The sequence below is a fragment of the Bombyx mandarina genome, chromosome 06, assembly GCF_030267445.1.
Source record: "Bombyx mandarina strain Sakado chromosome 06, ASM3026744v2".
Classification (NCBI taxonomy): domain Eukaryota; kingdom Metazoa; phylum Arthropoda; class Insecta; order Lepidoptera; family Bombycidae; genus Bombyx; species Bombyx mandarina.
The window spans coordinates 2,322,670-2,344,515 of record NC_143213.1 but is presented as its reverse complement, the minus strand read 5'-3'; the positions used below and the strand labels follow the sequence as shown (position 1 = coordinate 2,344,515).

General features: G+C 39.4%; 1 protein-coding gene across 1 annotated transcript in view; it reads left to right on the top strand.

Moving 5' to 3' along the window:
- The window catches only part of Btr175 (cadherin-like membrane protein), a 42,680-nt gene that overhangs the window by 7,117 nt on the left and 13,717 nt on the right, over nucleotides 1-21,846 (top strand). The window contains exons 5-25 of the mRNA XM_089728009.1: nucleotides 61-178; nucleotides 1,356-1,503; nucleotides 2,491-2,727; nucleotides 4,443-4,641; nucleotides 5,356-5,645; nucleotides 6,187-6,360; nucleotides 7,378-7,571; nucleotides 7,750-7,867; nucleotides 8,769-8,870; nucleotides 9,135-9,304; nucleotides 10,435-10,613; nucleotides 11,426-11,600; nucleotides 12,478-12,679; nucleotides 12,848-12,989; nucleotides 13,907-14,098; nucleotides 15,279-15,400; nucleotides 16,574-16,792; nucleotides 17,966-18,091; nucleotides 19,072-19,192; nucleotides 20,310-20,407; nucleotides 20,662-20,794. Coding sequence (XP_089584135.1) covers nucleotides 61-178; nucleotides 1,356-1,503; nucleotides 2,491-2,727; nucleotides 4,443-4,641; nucleotides 5,356-5,645; nucleotides 6,187-6,360; nucleotides 7,378-7,571; nucleotides 7,750-7,867; nucleotides 8,769-8,870; nucleotides 9,135-9,304; nucleotides 10,435-10,613; nucleotides 11,426-11,600; nucleotides 12,478-12,679; nucleotides 12,848-12,989; nucleotides 13,907-14,098; nucleotides 15,279-15,400; nucleotides 16,574-16,792; nucleotides 17,966-18,091; nucleotides 19,072-19,192; nucleotides 20,310-20,407; nucleotides 20,662-20,794 — 3,459 coding nt within the window. The remainder of the gene's footprint in view (nucleotides 1-60; nucleotides 179-1,355; nucleotides 1,504-2,490; nucleotides 2,728-4,442; nucleotides 4,642-5,355; nucleotides 5,646-6,186; nucleotides 6,361-7,377; nucleotides 7,572-7,749; nucleotides 7,868-8,768; nucleotides 8,871-9,134; nucleotides 9,305-10,434; nucleotides 10,614-11,425; nucleotides 11,601-12,477; nucleotides 12,680-12,847; nucleotides 12,990-13,906; nucleotides 14,099-15,278; nucleotides 15,401-16,573; nucleotides 16,793-17,965; nucleotides 18,092-19,071; nucleotides 19,193-20,309; nucleotides 20,408-20,661; nucleotides 20,795-21,846) is intronic.

Here is a 21,846-nt window from a genome sequence, read left to right as displayed (position 1 = left end):
TTTAGTAACACAAAAATGTTGTTACAGACTTGATAAATTACACAATTGTTCTATTTGCAGGTCCAAATGTACCATACATTGAGCCAGCATTTCTGTCTGGTTCTTTCAACCTACTCGTGCCCGTTATCCGCAGGATACCAGATAGTAATGGAGAATGGCACCTTATTATTACTCAGAGGTTCGTATCCATACACTAGCTGAAACGTTTGAAGGAGTCTTCAGTGATGCAGCTATACTTAAGTGTAACTATACTTGAGACCTTAGAACTTATAGCTCAAGGTGGGTGGTGCATTTACGTTGTAGATGTCTATGGGCACCAGTAACCACTTAACACAAGGTGGGATGTGAGCTCGTTCACCCATCTAATTTTTGACGGAAGTAGAAATGTCCGTGGCGTTCGTGGCTATTTCTGAAGTTATTGAGAATACAGACTTTTAATATAAAAATTCCTTTCCTTTTCTTTTGAAATTGAAATTTTTCCAAATGGACAATGGACTTCATCAATACCCACATTTAAATTGTATAATCAATACGAAAGTAGTTCTGTCTGTTTGTTTTGTTATCAAGTGTTATCATGCTACAACCAACGAACCGATTTTGACGAAAAAAGATGAGTGCCTACATTAAATACCGTAATACACGTCACCCGAATTTTATTTGTAATACATTACGCGCATCAATAACTTTTTGTGCGAATCAATCAATACTTTTAATGCCGCTTATTAAGAAACACCAACACTTCCAATCGGCGTTCGTTTTAGGAAATGATTATTTATTTATGTGCACTCTGATTTTTCAGAGATTTCATTCTAGTCCAACATTCCAATTTACAGTTTTTGAAGTCACGATAAACTGGGGCCGTGCGCGTTAAAATCAAGTAAATCACTAATTTTTAATACGATTTTATTAGCTTCAGACGTATGTATATTTGTAACGGAATCTTTGAACATAATTTTGACCCCCTTCAAAACGTCGGATTAACTCGAAATTTGGTATGCTTATTAAGGACCGATGGCAATCCAATATTTAAAAAAAACATTGAAATTCAAGTAAAAAATGAAAAATAAATAATAGTTTAAAAAAACTAACAAAATACGCTTTTATAGAAAATCCAAAAAATAGAAAACAATTTAATACATTCGAATTAAAAATAGTGTACGAAAAAATGATTTTATTGTATTATAAAAAAGCGTGGGGTGCTTTTCAGGATATTATCAAAATAACCCTTCTACTCATATCTGTTCATAAAAATTTATAACTACTGATACCATGCACACCACGCTTTTTTTTACAATAAAATCACTTTTCTTACACTATTCTTAATTCAAATTTATTCAATTTTATTCTTGTTCCAGACAAGATTACGAGACTCCTGGAATGCAGCAGTATGTGTTCAACATCAGGATAGATGGGGAGACATTGGTCGCGGGTGTTTCACTGCTGATTGTCAATATTGACGACAACGCACCTATAATTCAAGCACTTGAACCGTGTCAAGTTGACGTGAGTTTTATTGTACATTTAATTCGCGCGACTTTGAAGAGGTTTTCTAACGAGCCGGCTATTAATTGACTATCCGAATTTTGTTATTCGGAACATGTGCTTATGTAAGCTTATACATACGACATAAGGTCGGATATTGATAACAACTTTAGAGACTTATAGTATACGGTTGCCGATAAAATGCAATCAATCCAACATCAAATCTAGTGTAAAATTACAATTACCTAAGCTATCCCAACGATTTATTTCTCAGTGTTCACCATTCGTTCCCTATTAACTAACTAAACTAACTAATTAATTAAATAAATAAATGAAAGACAAATTTATTTAAAAAAAAATGGATTAGCTGATTGAATTGCTATGTTACCGGATGCCATGATTCCATTTAGTCCATTAAAAAATTAACAAAACTTATTTTTAATTCTTAAATTCAACGTCACGTCAAAGCCACCACGTTTGATAATGACCCGTCAAAACCGCATTCCTTCAGTGGTCGGACTATAATTGTTATTGGTTCTAATGCTTTTCTGATATCTGATATTGTATAGCACGATATGTTCCTTCATCGTGGGAGTCATTCGTGCAGATGAGTTAAGTGAAATGTTAGACATTACCTGGAGGCGAAATTCAACACGGACGTAGTCTTACTTACTTACTGGTGGTAGGACCTCTTATGAGTCCGCACGTGAAGGTACAACCACCCCACCTATTTCTGCCGTGAAGTGATAATGCGTTTCGGTTTGAAGGGTGGGACAGCCGTTGTAACTATACTGAGACCTTAGAACTTATATCTCAAGATGGGTAGCGCATTTACGTTGTAGATGTCTATGGGTTCCAGTAACCACTTAACACCAGGTGGGCTATGAGCTCGTCCACCCATCTAACCAATAAAAAAAGTCGCATCACTCGATACGATATGACTTCTAGTTTTCTACATTATTTAAGATTTTTTGTTTATATAGCTTCATTTTCGTCTACATCTAATAGGAACTAGGGGAAGCTCGTCTGACTGAGTGCGTATACGTAGTAACTGATGCCGATGGCCGCATCAGCACCCAGTTCATGCAGTTTAGGATCGACAGCGATCGAGGAGACGACAAGATCTTCTACATCCAAGGGGCGAACATTCCGGGCGAATGGATCCGGATGACAATGACCGTTGGCATCAATGAACCGTTGAATTTCGAGACTAATCCACTACATATATTCTCTGTGACCGCTTTGGTAAGTTTCATTAACATAAATATCGTAAATTGATAATAAACTAGTGGCCCGTACAATTATTATGGTGAATATTCACTATTTAAGCGAAAAAGTGGCGGCCAATTCTTAAGGTATAAGAATGTTCAGAAGAGGCATATGAAGAAATGCAACATTGACCCTCGTCATTGACTCTCGTTGGGAGGACCAAGCACAGAACCGTTTGGAGTGGAGACGCTTGGTGCAGCAGGGCGTGTATGTCTTTGAAAACGACAGGAGGCGCGAACTGGACGACAGAAGAAGAAATAAAATGAAAAATAGACCGCCTTCTACCATTTTTTACAACTTCGTAGGTGGTGTTCTTACGTGTTCTGTTTGCGAACATTTAAGAACAAGATAGGCTACCATAGCCATATTAGAGCGCACGAGAGGCGCGGACATTAGCTTTTAAGTTATTGAACAGAAAATTTTGGTCGCCGTTGCCGAAACCGGCTTGGAACCATGAATGGTGAATAACATTCACATAATTCGATAACAACATACTTGTTTTATTGTTATTATATTTCGCTTATACAACTTTGAACTTTTTTCTCTCACCAAATCGTTGGTAGACTAAGAATTTCAATTACGCACGGATTCGAAGGTGAGCTCACGTGCTCAACCTGAGAGAATTACGAACAATAGCCCCAGCAAGAGGAGTGCTTCACTGAATCAACCACCGGTTCGGAATCGCGACCCACTGAGCAAATCCGGCAATAAACTCAGTGGGCTGTGTCTATCTGTGTGTCTATGGGTTAGTTCGGTCGTTGAACTCTTCGTCGTAGTTGACGGGTTCGGCAAGGACGGCAACTGATGCTTGAGGGACCTAAAGTGGGTGGGGTGGGTGAGTGGATCCGGGGGATCCGACAAGACATGTCTTGGGCGACGGCGGCTTTGCTTTGCTCCGTCGCCAGGGTCGGATAAGATAAATACATTGCTTAGTATTTTGCATAAACTATAAGAGTACAAAATAATACTGTGCTATTTGGGATTGGGAATTTAGAGACTAAGCAAATTCTTCATAACTTAATCTATCCTAACATAATATTAGCTCACTCTAACCGGCGCCATCTAGGCGGGCTCCGGATAGCCTGCCGACCGAGAGGGCTGGTGGTCGTGGCGCCGACGACCGCCAGTCCGGCGTCCCGAGGGGGAGGGTGATGGGAGAGATGTGCTCCGCACTAAACACTTCACTTTCCCCCCTTTGCCTTTTCATGAGTTCTGTCTCATGTGAGGTTTGGACGTTGGTTGTTGAGCGACACGAGGTTTTAGTCGGTTCGACTCCGACATGCTCCGCCCGCCGTCCCCAGTGGAGGGCGGAAGTCCGGCGTTTTCCTCCTGACCAAAAAAAAAAAAAAAATCCTAACATAATATAATCTATACTAACATATAAATCTACAGTGGTTTTTACGGATGTTCGGAGAATCGTTGTGGGACGCTAATGATCAAAAACGCTAAATTTAAAATTTCAGCTTTTATCAACGTAATATTGACTAGCTGTAGCTTCGCTGGGCATTCAAAATTAACATCATTATTTATTGTCTTCATTATAGTTTCTTTATAAAAAAAAACTAACTTCCCCTTCCCGTCTTAAATCAACCGAAGCGGGCGGGTACTTACTTATATTATAAAATTTATATTACTTGGAAATGAATTGATCTTTGAATTACCGATGCATTAAATCCATGTCTGACCTACAGGACTCTCTCCCAAACACTCACACTGTGACGCTTATGGTACAAGTAGAGAATGTGGAACATCGGCCGCCACGATGGGTAGAGATCTTTGCTGTACAACAATTCGATGAGAAAACTGCTCAGAGCTTCCCTGTAAGAGCTATCGACGGAGATACAGGCATCAACAAACCTATCCACTACAGACTGGAAACAGCAGAAGAAGGTGAGAAGTGTAATTTTTTGTTATGTAGCTATTTAGTTTTTTAAGTGCTTCTTATATATTTTAAGAAGAATTTGGAAACCAACTAACATGGGTTTAGTAAGTTTTCACTAGCTACTAAGCCTAAATCGGTAAGACCGCCGGTGTATCTGTTTCATATCGATTTATTGATGACAGGGCACAATTCGTATAATACAAGTATCAATATTTCAAAATCAATGCATCAAAGCCTGTGCTCAAGACTTTCATTTGAAATAAACACAATTAAGTTTGTTATAAAATGAGATCTATAAAATATGTCTAATGGTAAGAAGAGACCGTAATTTTTTTATTTTTTATTTCGATTGGTGGAGGAGCTCACAGCCCACCTGGTGTTAAGTGGTTACTGGAGCCCATAGACATCTACAACGTTAATGCGCCACCCACCTTAAGATATAAGTTCTACAGTCTTAGTATAGTTATAACGGCTGCCCCTCCCTTCAAACCTAAACGCATTACTGCTTCACGGCAGAAATAGGCGGGGTGATGGTATCTACCCGTGCAGGCTCACAAGAGGTCTTACCACCAGTAAAAAGGCGGTACACAGGCGGTAGGGCGATTATAAGCTCGCCTGGACAGACACCACCGTCAAAAAAGCTGAAAGTATCATCCTTTTAAAGAGTTGGGAGAGCCGTGATATAACTGAGATTTTGATCAAACAAATAAAATTTGTTATAGATACGTTCTTTCACATTCGCACCATCGAGGGGGGTCGTAGCGGCGCCATATTATACGTAGATCCAATAGACAGGGACACATTACAAAGAGAAGTGTTTCAATTATCAATAATCGCGTATAAATACGACAACGAGTCTTCAGCTACGGCAGCCAACGTTGTCATAATAGTCAACGATATAAACGACCAAAGACCAGAGCCTTTGTTCAAAGAGTATCGTTTGAACATAATGGAAGAGACAGCTTTGACGTTGAACTTCGATCAGGAATTCGGTTTCCATGATAGAGATCTGGTGAGTGTTTGACAGCGGTGAATTCCCTCATAAATATGTGGGACCCATATTAGGGTGTAGGCGCCATTATTAACAATTTAGTATTGTGTAATAAGACTATTGTGAAAGTACCAGTAATAAACTTAATAAATATACTAATATATTAACTGTTACTGGAATGACTAGAATAATTGGTATTGAATATGAGAAAAATATACATTTTTAACGGTTTTTCGAATCATAGGAATATAAAAAAAAGACTAATACTATAATACTACTCAAGTACAGGAACTGATAACAGACTTACTGAAAACACATATTCATATCTATACTAATATATAAATCTACAGTGGTTTTTACGGATGTCCCGTTATAACTACTGAACCATGCATCCGCTTGGCTTGAAACTCGGTATCCATGTAGAAAATACATGTAGTTAATGGACAGGCTAATATTTACATGAGTGTTGGACTCCCTAATAATAATGACAATAAATAATAATGTTAATTTTAAATACGCAGCGAATACGGCTAGTAAACTAATAAAGAAGTTTTAACAACAGGGTCAAAACGCACAATACACCGTAAGGCTAGAGAGCGATTATCCACCAGACGCGGCGAAAGCCTTTTACATAGCACCCGAAGTTGGCTATCAGCGACAGACCTTCATCATGGGCACAGCTAACCATAAAATGCTCGATTATGAAGTTCCAGAATTTCAACGGATCAGGTTGCGGGTACGATGTTTTATCATACACTATTCATATTTTTTTATTGCTTAGATGGGTGGACGAGCTCACAGCCCACCTGGTCTTAAGTGGTTATTGGAGCCCATAGACATCTATAACGTAAATGCGCCACCCACCTTGAGACATAAGGTCTAAGGTCTCCGGTATAGTTACAACGGCTGCCCCACCCTTCAAACCGAAATGCATTACTGCTTCATGGCAGAAATAGGCAGGGTGGTGGTACCTACCCGCGCGGACTCTCAAGAGGTTCTACCACCAGTATTTATCCTCCAATAAGAACAGCGGAAGTATTAACAAAATAAATGCAGTTTCGTGGTTACTTTGTGTATACTTTACCACAAAACCTCGGCTGTTTTTAATTTCTCATGTCCGTTTCTCTACCTCTTCGATTGAAAGTGTTTCTAGAACTACTATAATGAAATATCTAAGATTAATTTTACTTACATGGTGGATAAAATATTACTCTTCAAAGTAAACACGAAAGATATAGATAGACATAATAAAGGTATAAAAAATTTCTAGAAGCAACTGGAACTGATGTAGCGACAGAAATTCGTGAACAATTAAATGAGTATTCCAAGTTTTTAACGTGACAACTTCTTATAATTCGATGGAGCCGGCTGCACGCACAAAAAAACATGACTCATGCGGCGTTACCTCGCTCTGAGGCGTTCCATTTAAGGCTTAAAGTGCAAGCGAGAGCGCGCAACGAGCGACAAAGAGGCACAATGGTCCTCCGCGTTCGGCAGCGTTCGACATCTGTCTCTCTCCTACTTGAGTGAGCGATGCATCCGCGTGGACAGCTGCTATACAATAATACATTTACATGTTTTCATCAAGTATGAAGTTCAGTGAAAAGTGAATGTGGTATCAATTGTTTATAGCAACGATAATTGCGATAATTTAAAAATGAAACCATTCCATCAGTATTTTCTTATGACGTTGTCACGTTCAACTATCGTAAGTAAACCGACTTTACAGACAACCGATTTTTTTTAAATCTAGGTAATAGCAACAGACATGGACAATGAAGAACACGTCGGGGTTGCGTATGTGTACATCAATCTTATCAACTGGAATGATGAAGAGCCTATTTTTGAACATAGCGTACAAAACGTTTCCTTCAAGGAAACTGAAGGGAAGGGATTTTTCGTGGCTAATGTAAGAGCCCACGACAGAGACATTGATGACAGAGTTGAGTAAGTGTATTTTTTTGTTATTGCAAAACTACAAAGCCTCTTCCGATATGACTGTTAAAAAAACCTCCACCATATTTAGGGCCTACCCAAAAATGATTTCCATCGTCAACTTCAATTCGTTGAAGAGATACAATTTCTTCATTTTTTCGCTTTATCCTTGTTATTTTTTTGTTTATAGACACACATTAATGGGAAACGCAAATAATTATCTCTCGATAGATAAGGACACAGGGGACATTCATGTCACGCAGGACGACTTCTTTGACTATCACCGACAAAGCGAACTTTTTGTTCAGGTATCATTTAGATATTTTTTCTATCTGCTATTTATCTGCTAGCTCTTGATCTTGTAGATAAGATACGGTTTAATCCTAGAACTATGCCATGTTTCAGCCTAATGATGTCGAGTATATTCGCAATAAATTAAAATACCTTAAATTGATACTAGTTTCTGAGGTTTTTCATAGGATACCCTACGTGTACCAGACCACCCATAGCTGCTCCTTTTATTCTCTTTTAACTCATCTCAACTTCAAAGCTAGACACGACCTTCGCCAATGAAGAGATCAACTAAAAAGCAGAACTCACCTCAAGCAACAACGTCTTAATTGTCTTCTTCATCACAAATTAATCTCGCACTCATTTCTAATTTGAATTTTGAAATTCAAGTGTAAATACACATAGGTATGTGTGCCAAGGAACATTTGTAATAAATTTGTATTAAAGATTTGATTTTAATCATTATGAATATATGCTATACCACCTCCTAGAAATAGTTAAATTAAGCAATGGCTTGAAAGAATTTTGAGATGGTAAGTCGCGAAGACTTCTAATCTCAACTCAATTACGATTGCTCTGCCAAAAACATTGGCTGGTATCATTATAAGATAATTTCACCAAACATTTACTCATGTACGACCCCCATGATTAAGGAAAGACCTTGTGTATTATTTTTAGATTATCTATTACTAGCTACCCGCCCTCGCTTCGCTTCGGAAACTGTAATTTATTATTGATTTCTCCACTATTTAATGGATGTTATTATACATATAAACCTTCCTCTTCAATCAGTCTACCTATTAAAAAAAACCGCATCAAAATCCGTTGCGTAGTTTTACAGATTTAAGCATACATAGGGATATAGGGCCCGAGAAAGCGACTTTGTTTTAGACTATATAGTGACGAACTAAATTTTAGGTCAGAGCTGACGACACCCTGGGGGAACCATTTCACACGGCGACTTCTCAGCTGCTGATCCATCTGGAAGATATAAACAACACCCCTCCTACTCTGAGATTGGTGAGGGATTTAAAACGTCACGAAACTTTTAGTATTAACGTAAAATATTCAAATTAAAATTGCCACAGAAAAAAATCGCAAATGTCTTTTTCATGAAATACTTAGTAAGCTTAACACAACATATTTATAAATAATTTTTCTGTCGTTATGTACTTAAGCGATCTGAATCATAAAATTTTGCTGTTATGTAACCTGAGAGGAATACTGTACAAAACTAAGCTCTACTGATACTAAGCATTAGTAATCTCAACTCATTATTTACAGCCGCGCGGCAGTCCTAATGTCGAGGAGAATGTCCCCGAGGGCTACATCATCACAAGTGAGATCCGAGCCACCGATCCTGACACTACGGCTGAACTGCGCTTCGAAATCGACTGGACCACTTCCTACGCAACCAAACAAGGCAGGGAAGCTAATCCTATTGAATTTCACAAGTGGGTATAGTCTCCAGATGATCCCTAGCAGCATTATCTTCATCCATTTTGGCCTTCAGACCTTTTAGAGGACTTAACACGCTCTCCTAAACTTAGATATGAAACGAAATCACTGATTTATTTATTTAAAGCTTGATTGGTGAACGACCTCACGATTTAAAGTGAATACAGAAACCTTATGGTTAACACAATGTGAATGCAAGCTACTAACGAGGAGATATAAGGTCGAAGATAGAATCTTATTGTATAATGGCTGTTACACCCTTTCAATGACTGTTACGCGGTAGAAATAGGCAGGATGTTGGTATTTTTATCCATACGGGCTTACAATAACTTCTACCACCAATATCTTCTAAGCTTACGTTACATACGCAAGCAAGCCTATCAGCAATCAATGGATTTTATAATGATTATTGTAGCCCACATTAGCCGACCGTAAGAGGTGAAATCGTTTTTTTTATTTACTCGATTACAACGACTTGGTTAAAATAAGCACAATGCTGATACAACCCGAGCGAGATGACAACATATCTTTAATCTAAAGTAACAATCTTTAGTAATAGTATTTAATCTTAAGTAAATATTAATTATGTATGTAAGTCAGTCTAAGATCAGTGAGTCAAGTTTGGTGGGTTGGGTAAGCAAAAGCCTGACACTTCGACCATTAGAATCTATTGTAAGGTCATCTGAGGTTGGTTATCGGACCCCTTAGATATCACATCGTAAACCGCTCACTGCTTGAACTATCAATGAGGATAAAATCACAATATGATTGTATGATGTAATTGATAAATTCCCAAAATAACTTTTTTTTATTTTTATTGCCTAGATGAGTAGACGAGCTCACAGCCCACTTGGTGTTAAGTGGTTACTGGAGCCCATAAACATCTACAACGTAAATGCGCCACCCACCTTGAGATATAAGTTCTAAGGTCTCAGTATAGTTACAACGGCTGCCCCACCCTTCAAACCGAAAGGCATTACTGCTTCACGGCAGAAATAGACAAGGTGGTGGTACCTACCCGCGCGGACTCACAAGAGGTCCTACCACCAGTAAAAACAGAACGATGCAAAGTATTACAATTTAAAGATTTCTTCGTGTTTGATATAATTGTCCTAAATTATTTTAGTTGTGTCGAGATCGAAACAATATATCCTGCGATCAACAACCGTGGCTCGGCTATAGGACGCCTCGTCGTCAAAAAAATCAGGGAGAACGTCACAATTGACTACGAAGAGTTCGAGATGTTGTATCTGACGGTCAGAGTGCGGGACCTTAACACTGTTATCGGGGATGATTATGATGAATGTAAGTGGAATACCGCTTTTATCCCAAAAATAACTGAGGCTTCAAAGTTTTGTTTTATCTTGGATGTGGAATCTCGACTTTTTTTTTGCAAACCTCGAATTTTTGGTAGTCTAAGGGGTAAACTGGAATAGCTCCAGATACGCCTAACCCAGATTTATCTTGAACATGGAATCTCAAGACTTTTTTTTTGGCCTACCTATTCGCTGGTAGCCTAAGGGCTAAGCTGGAATAGCTCCAGATACGCCCGGACGGGTAGGTGAGCTCACGAGCTCAACCTGAGAGAATTTGCTAAAATTACCCCTAGGACGAGCAGTGCTTCGTGGAATCTACCACCAGATCGGAATCGCGTCCCGCTGAGAAGACCCGGAGAGAAACTTAGTGGACTAACTAATCTTGATGCGATTACAACCGTTATAGATATTGCATTTTTTTATTTTTTTTATTTTTGCACAAGATTAATTAATATACTACTAGGTCAATTATACATTTTACATTTATACCTCAAGCCTTTAGTTAGTCTAATGACTAGCAGAGTAAATTTAAATAGAACACTCATCCATGATATTAAGCACGTCTTCGAAGAGTTGTAAAAAATTTAAGCAAAAGAAAAACAGCTGAATATCAGAACGATTTGATATTAGAACCATACATAAAACAGAAAGTGATTGGCAACGAAAATAGGCGAGTTAACACCTCGGTAACGCGAATTTTCAAAATTTTCCATTATTCATTTTCTAGTACACATTCGTTTTCTATGAAACTCCGCACGACTTTACCTAACGGCCGACGTATAGCAACACCTTATTTTCCAGCAACCTTCACCATCACAATAATCGATATGAACGATAATCCCCCGATATGGGTCCCGGGAACACTGGAGCAGTCGCTGCGTGTTCGAGAAATGTCAGACGCCGGTGTCGTGATTGGGACTCTGACGGCCACTGACATTGACGGACCACTCTACAATCAAGTGCGATACACTATGAAGTAAGCTATGCCGAAATAATTCGTGTCCCGCAGCTTGGGTACGCGAACCTAGTGAACACAACACAATTCCCTTAAAAGGTCCTCGAGTACCAGAATTACCTTGTCCTGGTAGACGGTAATATTTACTTTTTGACATCTGTGGAGTTCGGTTATAAATAAGTACCAGGTTGATCTTTATCGGGTCTATAACTGACTATCGAATCCAGCAAAAACACAAGCTTGGTCCACCACAATGGTCTTGAGTCGACTGTTTTTTCCTTACCTATGCTGATAGCCTTGAGAAGATATTTCAGCTTCGCCCTAACGTTTGTAGGTGAGCTCACGGGGCTCAAACCGGAGAATTGCTAACACTGACCCTAGCAAGAGCAGTGCTTCGCAGAATCTACCACCGGATCGGAAACGCAACCCACTGAGAAGATCTGGCGAGAAACTCAGTGGGCTGATGTCGACTGTAATTATTGTGTATTATACCTCCTAAAAACTTCAGTTTGAAGATGTTTCGTTATGGAGACGGAGGTACCGAAAATGTTTAAAAATGTGGGTAAACCGATTCTTTTCTTTGGAACCAGTTCTTACCTGGCGTCTGTACGTAGCTTTAGTAACCTTATTATGTTTCTAGAGCTTTCTGTAATTCATACCTTAAGTCAGCAAGGCATTTTGTGGGGTTTCCAGCATTGCATGCACAGCAATACAATACTAACTGACCTACGTATTTTTGTCACAAAACAATCAAGAATTCTCGGTTTAATTTCTACGGGTTTCAGATCTCCGAAAGAAAGTACTTAGACCCTGGGCTACATCTATCGTTTCCAACCCTACCTACTATTTCTAAAAATTAATTTTCTCTGACATCGCGATATAACATAATCCGTTCTAGGGCAAACGAAGGCACACCAGAGGATCTATTGATGATCGACTTCTACACTGGTCAGATCACGGTGAAAACAAGCGGCGCAATAGATGCTGATGTTCCACGGAGATACAACCTATACTACACTGTGGTGGCCACTGATCGGTGCTACGCTGAAGACCCAGACGATTGCCCTGACGACCCGACTTATTGGGAAACTCCCGGCCAAGTCAGTAGTTACAACTCGCCTAACCTTTATATTATAATCTACTTAAGGTTGTTCGTACACTTAAAAGAAAAACAAATGTTATTCATATAATTTTCCATAAAACTTCAATTTAAGCAAATACCTGTCTTTTTCATATTGATTTTTTTCATAGATAAATTTTCATTTTAGGTCGTGATACAAATCATAGATACTAACAACAAAATACCTCAACCTGAAACCGACCAATTTAAGGCGGTCGTGTATATTTACGAAGATGCTGTGTCTGGAGATGAGGTTGTCAAAGTTATTGGTAGCGATTTGGATAGAGATGGTAAGTTACATGAAGTGAATGGACCAAGATTTAAGGGCAGTATTTATTAAGCCTCGTCCTTAAATGTGGCATTAGAATTGTGACATTCTTTTTTTTTCCTACCTAAGATTTTTTCCTACCTAGCCTTGAGAGGCTATATCAGCGTCACCTTAACTAGTAAGTGAGCTCACGGGACTCAAACCTGATGACGTTGCTAACACGAACCCTAGCAAAAGCCGTGCTTCGCAGAATCTACCACCAGATCGAAAACGCGATCCACTGAGAAGATCCGGCGAGAAACTCAGTGGGCTGTGTCTGAGGGTTAATTTACTCGTCGAGCCCTTCGTCACAAGCGACGGGTTCGACTAAAATTCTCCTATTCTTTATACTGCCTTAGTAGTAAGTCATAAGTCGTATACAAGAAATGAGGCCATCCCACGGACTACCTGGTGTAAAATAGTTACGAGACTCCAGTAATATCACATGATGAAAGGTTGACATAAAATCGAAATCCCAATCATATTATTTAAAGGCTTTCTCATGCTACAAACTGCGACTTATAACTGCTTTAGGGCAGAAATAAGAAGGAATAATCATAGCATTATAATTAATAATACATACAAGCTAATGGTGACTGGCAAGGTGGATGGAAGTAGACCACGAGGTACAGGCCCGACACGTTGGACTGATCAGATCCTCAATACCCTCGACACCACAATTCACGGTACTCTACACTCGGCGGCGGATAAGAGGCAATGGCGTGGTATGATCCAGGATAAACTGTTGTTGCGAGGAGGTGGTCACGACCCTCAGTATTGAGGAAACCGAAGCGAGAAGAAGAAGAATGATACCATACCATATCATACCATGGGCTTTACCGCAAAACTGCTGATAATAACATAAATAATAAACTGAAATCCATTGTTTTTTTTTTCCAGATATTTACCACACAATTCGTTACCAAATCAACTACGCCGTGAATCCTCGTCTGCGCGACTTCTTCGCTGTTGATCCGGATACGGGAAGAGTGTACGTCTACTACACCACCGACGAGGTCCTCGACCGGGACGGGGACGAACCTCAACACCGGATCTTCTTTAACCTCGTCGATAACTTCTTCCAGCAAGGAGGCGGGTTGACAAATTTTGAATAAATCCTATATTCGGTCAGCTATTTAACTCGTTGACTACATTATGCGATTTAAAAAGCCTTATATGATTTAAAAAGCTTTATACGGCTTCAAAAGCCTTATACGGTTTAAAAAGCCTTATACGGCTTAAAAAGCCTTATACGGTTTAAAAAGCCCCATGCGCAACTGTCCTCTGATACGGCGATCATAACTCTGTTATTTCGCTTGGTACGGGAAGCGACTATATCAATTTTTATGGGTGTCGGTGGGTCCTTTGTAAGGCTTATCAGGTCTCATACTCACTGTAAAGAAGTCCAATCTGGCCTCGAAAATATCTCATACGCACTGGCTGAAAATCTTTCATAAATGATCCCGCAGTCAATATCTCAACTATTTTATTTATTATTTAACATTTTTTTATTATTACATTATTATTTTATTTAACATTATCTCAACTGTTTTAATTCTTGATATTTTTCTACGTCTACAACTCAGACAGTCCGCTGACCTAAAGGCCCAAGAGTTATCGACTATGACCGTCTCTTTGGTATCCAGTCGGTGCAGAGTGGCGAAGAGATAAGCAGCGTCACGTTATCACTAGACCACCTTCAACTATATCACAGTTTGATTTGAACGTTGTTATATTGCAACGTTTCTTGCTGATTTACTGGTGATATGACGTATTGTAAGCCCGCACGTATACCATCGTCTTTTCTATTTTGCTCAACGAAGCAGTCATTCGTTTTAAGAGATATTTTACTCTTTTTTTCTTTTACTTTTTTATTTCTTAGATGAGTGGACGAGCTCATCACAGCCCATCTGATGTTAATTGGTTACTGGAGCTCATAGACATCTACGACGTAAATGCGCCACCCACCCTGAGACATAAGTTCTAATGTCTCAGTATAGTGACAACGGCTGCCCCACCCTTCAAATCGAAACGCATTACTGCTTCACGGCAGAAATAGGCAGGGTGGTGGTACTTAACCGCGCGGACTCACAAGAGGTCCTACCACCAGTAAAATCAATTAATATAAAATAAAATAGGTAGGTTGGCATTTACTTTATAATGTCTACAGACCCCTATAATAGATTAACATTAGGTGAATCGTAAGATCGTCTGCTCGTCTATAGAAATATAGAAATACGTAAATGTCTAAGTGAATTCATTTACTCTACAGACGGCAACAGAAACCAAAATGATGCCGAAGTACTGGTCGTACTTCTTGACGTGAACGACAATGCTCCAGAGCTTCCAGAACCCGATGAACTGTCGTGGTCGGTGTCTGAAAGTTTAACTAAGGTAACAAAAAAAAACTGGAATCAAATCACGCACGATCATCTGGTCCCAATTTAGAATTCGCTGTGTTATAGGTACTAGAGACTGATAAACATACTTATATACTAGCCGTACTCGCCCGCTTCGCTGGGCATTTAAAATTAACTTTATTATTTATTGTCATTATCATTGGGGAGTCCAACACTCATATAAATACATATTAGCCTTTCCATTAAGTACATGTATTTTCTACATGGATACCAAGTTTCAAGCCAATCGGATGGATGGTTCAGTAGTTATACCGGAACATCCGTAAAAACCACTGTAGATTTATATATTAGTATAGATATTGAAATATATACATATATAGTTAGCAAGGACCCAGAAAAAGAACAAACAAACCTGTTCATTACATAATGCTTACCCGATGTGGGAATCGAACCCACGACCCTCGGCGAAAAAGTTAGACCCGCTAACTACTGCACCACCGAGTCAATCGAAAGTCGTTTTCCTTAAGTTTCTATTTAAGCCGTGATAGAACACATTGTACAGTGTCTGCAAAAAAGCAAATCAAATCAAATCAAATTTTATTAGCTAAAACACGGTCTACAAGGTTGTTGATAGTTATTTTATAGAACAGCGTGTTTCTACCAGGCCGGCGTGCAAATAATTATTCAAAATTATTTACATTAAATGCAGTCAGTAAATATGTTAATTAATTAAAATATCAAACAACAAAATAAATTAATTGAATAAGAATTAGTTATTTATATCATGAAACGAAAACAAAGAACAGAAAGAAGCGAATTTAAAATTAACATAATGATTGATCATTTAAAAAATCGTTAATTGTATAATAACATCTTAAGGTTAATATTTTTTTCAAGTTCTTTTTAAATAAAAATAATTTGTCTTTTTTTATAGCAGCATCAGGTAGCTTATTATATATTTTCGGTGCCATACACAATATACTTTTTTGCATAGGAGTTGTCTTAGCACAGTGCAAACACAATTTATTTTGGTCGCGCCGCGGCGCCGGTTACGTTGCGAAACTTCACCTATGGTTTTAAACAATTTACAGTTTTTTTTTTACAAACAAAATAATTTCAAAAATATAGAGGCACGGAAGTGTTAATATATTGTGCAACAAGCTAACGCTGCCGGCACGGTTTCATCTATAACAATTAACATTCTCAGGGTACGCGTCTCCAGCCACACATATACGCACCTGATAGAGACGAACCTGACACGGACAACTCTCGGGTCGGATACGCCATCATCAGCCTCACGATCGCCAACAGGGAAATCGAAGTCCCAGAGCTTTTCACCATGATACAGATACAAAACGTCACAGGAGAACTGGAAACTGCCATGGACTTGAGAGGCTATTGGGGAACTTACGCTATTCATATTAAAGTAAGTATTTTTTGGCAGAAATTCCACGAGTATTCTCTCTTAAATAGGTGGAGGAGCTCACAGCCCACCTGGTGTTAAATGATTACTGAAGCCCATAGACATCTACGACGTAAATGCGCCACCCACCTTGAGATAGAAGTTCTAAGGTCTCAAGTATAGTTACAACGACTGCCCCACCCTTCAAACCGAAACGCATTACTGCTTCACAGCAGAAATAGGCAGGGTGGTGGTACCTACCCGCGCGGACTCATAAGAGGACCTACCACCAGTGTTGTATTTAAATATAGTATAATCATCTTAATACATATAAAGCGATTTTATTTTGTAGATTATTTTATATTCATGGTTTTAGATGTTCAAAAAATCTGTATATTATTAAAATTAAATCAATGGAAGCATTATTGTACATATTATATCCGTTAGACAGCGGCTAGTGGCATTGCTGACGTCTATGAGCGATGGTAACCACTCACCATCAGACGGATCGTATGCTCGTCTGCCTACAATAGCAATAAAATTGCCACACTAACAGCCGACACGAGTGATATGAAAGTCCATAATAATATAATTAACAGACTCACGAATTTATTTAATCCTTAATCAAAAAATCAACATACTCGAAATGCGAAATCCAAAAGCGAATTAACTAGTTTTCTTTTTGGATTATCCTATACTTTAATACAATGTTATATACAAAATATTACAATGCCGTTTTATGTTAACTAAAATCAAAACAAATGAAATCAAAAAAAATTGATTCAACTAAATGAAAGTACATACTTGTTGAACGTGAAAAGAACTACCGCCAATTCACAAGAACTAGCTTCGGTCCTGAGAAGAATTGGCAAGAAACTCAGGGGGCATGTCTTTTTCTTTTAAATACGTTTTTTTTTTTTTAGATTTTTTTTAAATGTTCCTTTTTATAATGAGTATTATAACGTAACAATTATTGCAATATTGAAATGCCCGGAGCGAGCAACTCATTCCCACTTTGTGCAATCTTCTAGATAATCATTGACTTTATAGTAAGCTTTATTGCACAGATGTTATTTAATAGTTTTCTTAAACCTATGTATATGTAGGTTCTGAACATCTTGTGGGATTTTGTTGTACAGGCGCACAGACAAACACCCGACTACTTCTATTACAATAGTTTTTATCGGTTGTTACCAGGCCTACGACCACGGCATCCCGCAACAGATGTCCAATGAAACGTACGAGCTCGTGATTCGTCCTTACAACTTCCACGCTCCTGTTTTTGTGTTTCCTAAACACGGAGCTACTCTTCGACTGGCCAGGGTAAGATAGTTTACGCCGATACCGTGACCGTGTGGCTTTACCAATGGCGGATCCAGGGGGGGGTCATGACCACCCCCTAAGCTGGTTCCAGGACTTAGGTGGACCACTAATTGAATATAATGATTTTATTTATATATTTTGTCACCATACAGATTTTATGTAACTACATACCTTCAATATTTATTTAATTTAATATAATATAATAACTTTGTATAATGGCAAACGTTTCGGAACGAACGCATCTAAATTTGACTATGTGACGCCCTCCTGGTGCCAAAGCTGGATCCGCCCTTGGGCTTTACTAACATTGACAAACGAACGGAATGCAAATGGAAAGGCCATTTGACAACAGCCTTATATTGGGTTCCCTAACTATTCGATGGTAGCCTAAAAGGCTATTTCAGCTATGCCCGGACGGGTAAGTAAGTTCACGGGCTCAACCTGAGAGAATTTGCTGACACTAGCCGTAGCAAGAGCAGTGCTTTGCAGAATCTACCACCGGATCAGAATTGCAACCCGCTGAGAAGATCCGGCGAGTTTTATTACTGGTGGTAGGACCTCTTGTAAGTCCGCACGGGTAGGTACCACCACCCCGCCTATTTCTGTCGTGAAGCAGTAATGCGTTTCGGTTTGAAGGGTGGGGTAGCCGTTGTAAATATACTGAGACCTTAGAATTTATATCTCAAGGTGGGTAGCGCATTTACGTTGTAGATGTCTATAGGCTCCAGTAACCACTTAACACAAGGTGGGCTGTGAGCTCGTCCACCCATCTAAGCAATAAAAGTGGCCTTTAAGGATTTTCTGTTTAGTTTGTAGATGATTCTTGCATTTACATAACATATGCCGTCACGGATCATATAATGAATATGCACATAAACAGTAAAATGCTCTAATATCGGAGGGAAAAAAGGACCTTATTCACCTTGAGATATAAGTTCTAAAGGCTCAGTATAGTGAAAATGACCATACTGTTAACACAGGAGAGGGCTGTCGTCAACGGTTTGCTGGCAACGGTGGATGGTGAATTTCTTAACCGCATCGTCGCTACCGATGAAGACGGGCTACATGCTGGACAAGTTGCCTTCGAAGTGGTTGGTGATAGTGAGTACATTTTACATTTTGGAGTGGATACATTTTTAATACATGTTTCAAGATAAGACGCTCACAATACTCTACTAAGTTTAATGTTTGATTAGAAATTCTAGATTTAATAAATCTATATATCTAAAAGAGAATGTATGTGTACGTGTATGTTCGAGCGCCCTTAGCCCAATTGATATGAAATTTCGCACACATATAAAAGTCAAAATCACTCCGACGAGCATAGGCCATTTTGAGAAGGCGGCACGACATGAGAACCCTCTCATCGTGGCCGCTGGAAACTACATACCAGACCCTGTAGACTGAATGGTAAACCGTCGACGTCGCCCAAAGCACGTCATTACGGATCCTCCTGATCCATTAACGGTGCTTTTAGACACCACCAGCACCGGTCACCGTCCTCGTCGAACCCGTCGCTTGCGACGAAGGGCTCGACGAGCGAATTAACCCACAGACACAGCCCACTGAGTTTCTCGCTGGATCTTCTCAGTGGATCGCGTTTCCGATCCGGTGGTAGATTCTGCGAAGCACTGCTCTTGCTAGGGTCAGTGTTAGCAACTCTTCGGTTTGAGCCCCGTGAGCTCACCTACAAACGTTAGGGCGAAGCTGAAATAGCCTTTCAAGGCTATCAGCATAGGTAGGAAAAAAAAAACAAAAAAAAACGAGCATAGTTACGTTAGTGCCGGATAGGTGGCGCTGGTGGCAGTGATTTTGAATCGTAGGTCGAATTCATATGAAATCTATATTTATAAGATATGATTCTTTATGGATCACCGAGGGACCCGAGCATTTTTTTATCGTGGGAAATGCAACGTGTTCCATAATTATTTTAATTACAAATTAAGCGCTGGCGAAATCGCGGGGCAATTCTAGCGCGACATGAACACATCTTATGTAAACATATTCCACATTTTCTGCACATGTAGCAAAGTTTACTTAGATACGTACTTTTACTTATTAAATATTACGTGCATTAGAGGCCTACCATTCCTGTTACTCAAAGATATGTTTGTTAAAATTACGCTAAAATAGCTAAATCAATATTACCAATCCAAAAATTGATATCGATATAAGTTGAATATTAGAAAATGATAGTTTTATAATTATCTTTCTACAGCTGAAGCCGTCGATTATTTCCACATTGTCAACGACGGGGAGAACAGTGGCACTCTGATGCTGAAACAACTCTTCCCCGAAGACATAAGAGAATTTGAGGTACTATGCTTCACTACTTTATAAATTACTACGATTGATCATCTAGGCAAACCGCAAAGGCCCTACTCAAAGACCCACCTAATGTTATTAATCCTGTGCTTGCAACAATCGGAACTTTTACCTTTAGAAATCATACACACAGCATTGCGGCATAAATACAGCGCCTTTCCACTAAATAGTTCTGATAGGGGAGAGTAACTAAATAAAATCCTTCAAAAAATTCTTGAAGCTCAAATTTCCTTTCTTCATCTAAGGTGACGATACGTGCTACTGACGGCGGGACAGAACCAAGACCGCTCTCCACGGATTGCACCTTCAGTGTGGTGTTCGTGCCGATACAAGGAGAACCTATCTTCCCCACGTCGACGCACACTGTTGCTTTCATTGGTATGTTAGAAATCAAATGCATATACACCAACATTATCCTGACGAACGTGCTTAGCCACAGATATGACTGATGAGTGATCCATTCTTTTTATTTTATTGCTTAGATGTGTGGACGAGTTCACAGTCCACCTGGTATTAAGTGGTTACTCGATCCCGTAGACATACACAACGTAAAGCACAGATTACTAAATCCTTCAGGTATAAGTTCTAAGATCTCAAGTATAGTTACCACAGCGGCCCCAGCCTTCAAACCGAAACGCATCACTGCTTCACGGTAGAAATAGGCGGGGTGGTAGTACCTACCCGTGCGGACTCACAAGAGGTCCTACCACCAGTGTAAACTGTACTCAGGTTACGGGACTATCGCAACAGGTGAAGTAATCGTTGCGAAATTAATACGACCCCCAGTATAATCGTGAAAAATTACACCCTGCAGGCTGGCACAAATACATCGAAGTAAATTCCTAACTATGTACTCACGATGGAGGAATAACTACGTATAACAAATTGAAATTTAAAAATTATACTTTTATTTTGCCAAAATCATTTTGCTTGTCTAGGTGCTGGCTAGGTTAACCGCGTCAACCCATAGACACAGCCCACTGAGTTTCTCGCCGGATCTTCTCAGTGGGTCGTGATTCCGATCCGGTGGTAATTTCAGCGAAGCACTGCTCTTACTAGGACTAGTGTTAGCAAATTCTAGATAGAGGAAGTGTGAAAGTAGACCCGGCAATCTACAAATTAAAGAGCGGACGATTAGCGTGGTATGGACATGTGATGTGTAGAGAGAAGATGCATATTCCTAGGAGATGTATGGAAATGGTAGTACAAGTTAGAGGGGGAAGAGGTCAACGGAAGAAGACATGGATGGAGTGTGTGAATGACGATATGAGAGAGAGAGAGAGAAGTGAGTGTTGAGATGACGGCTGATAGAAGAGAATGAACGAGAAAAATTAGCTGTGCCGACCCCACCCAGTGGGATAAAGTGAAGAAAAAGAAGAAGAGTGTTAGCAAATTCTCTCAGGTTGAGCTTGTGAGCTCACCTACCCGCC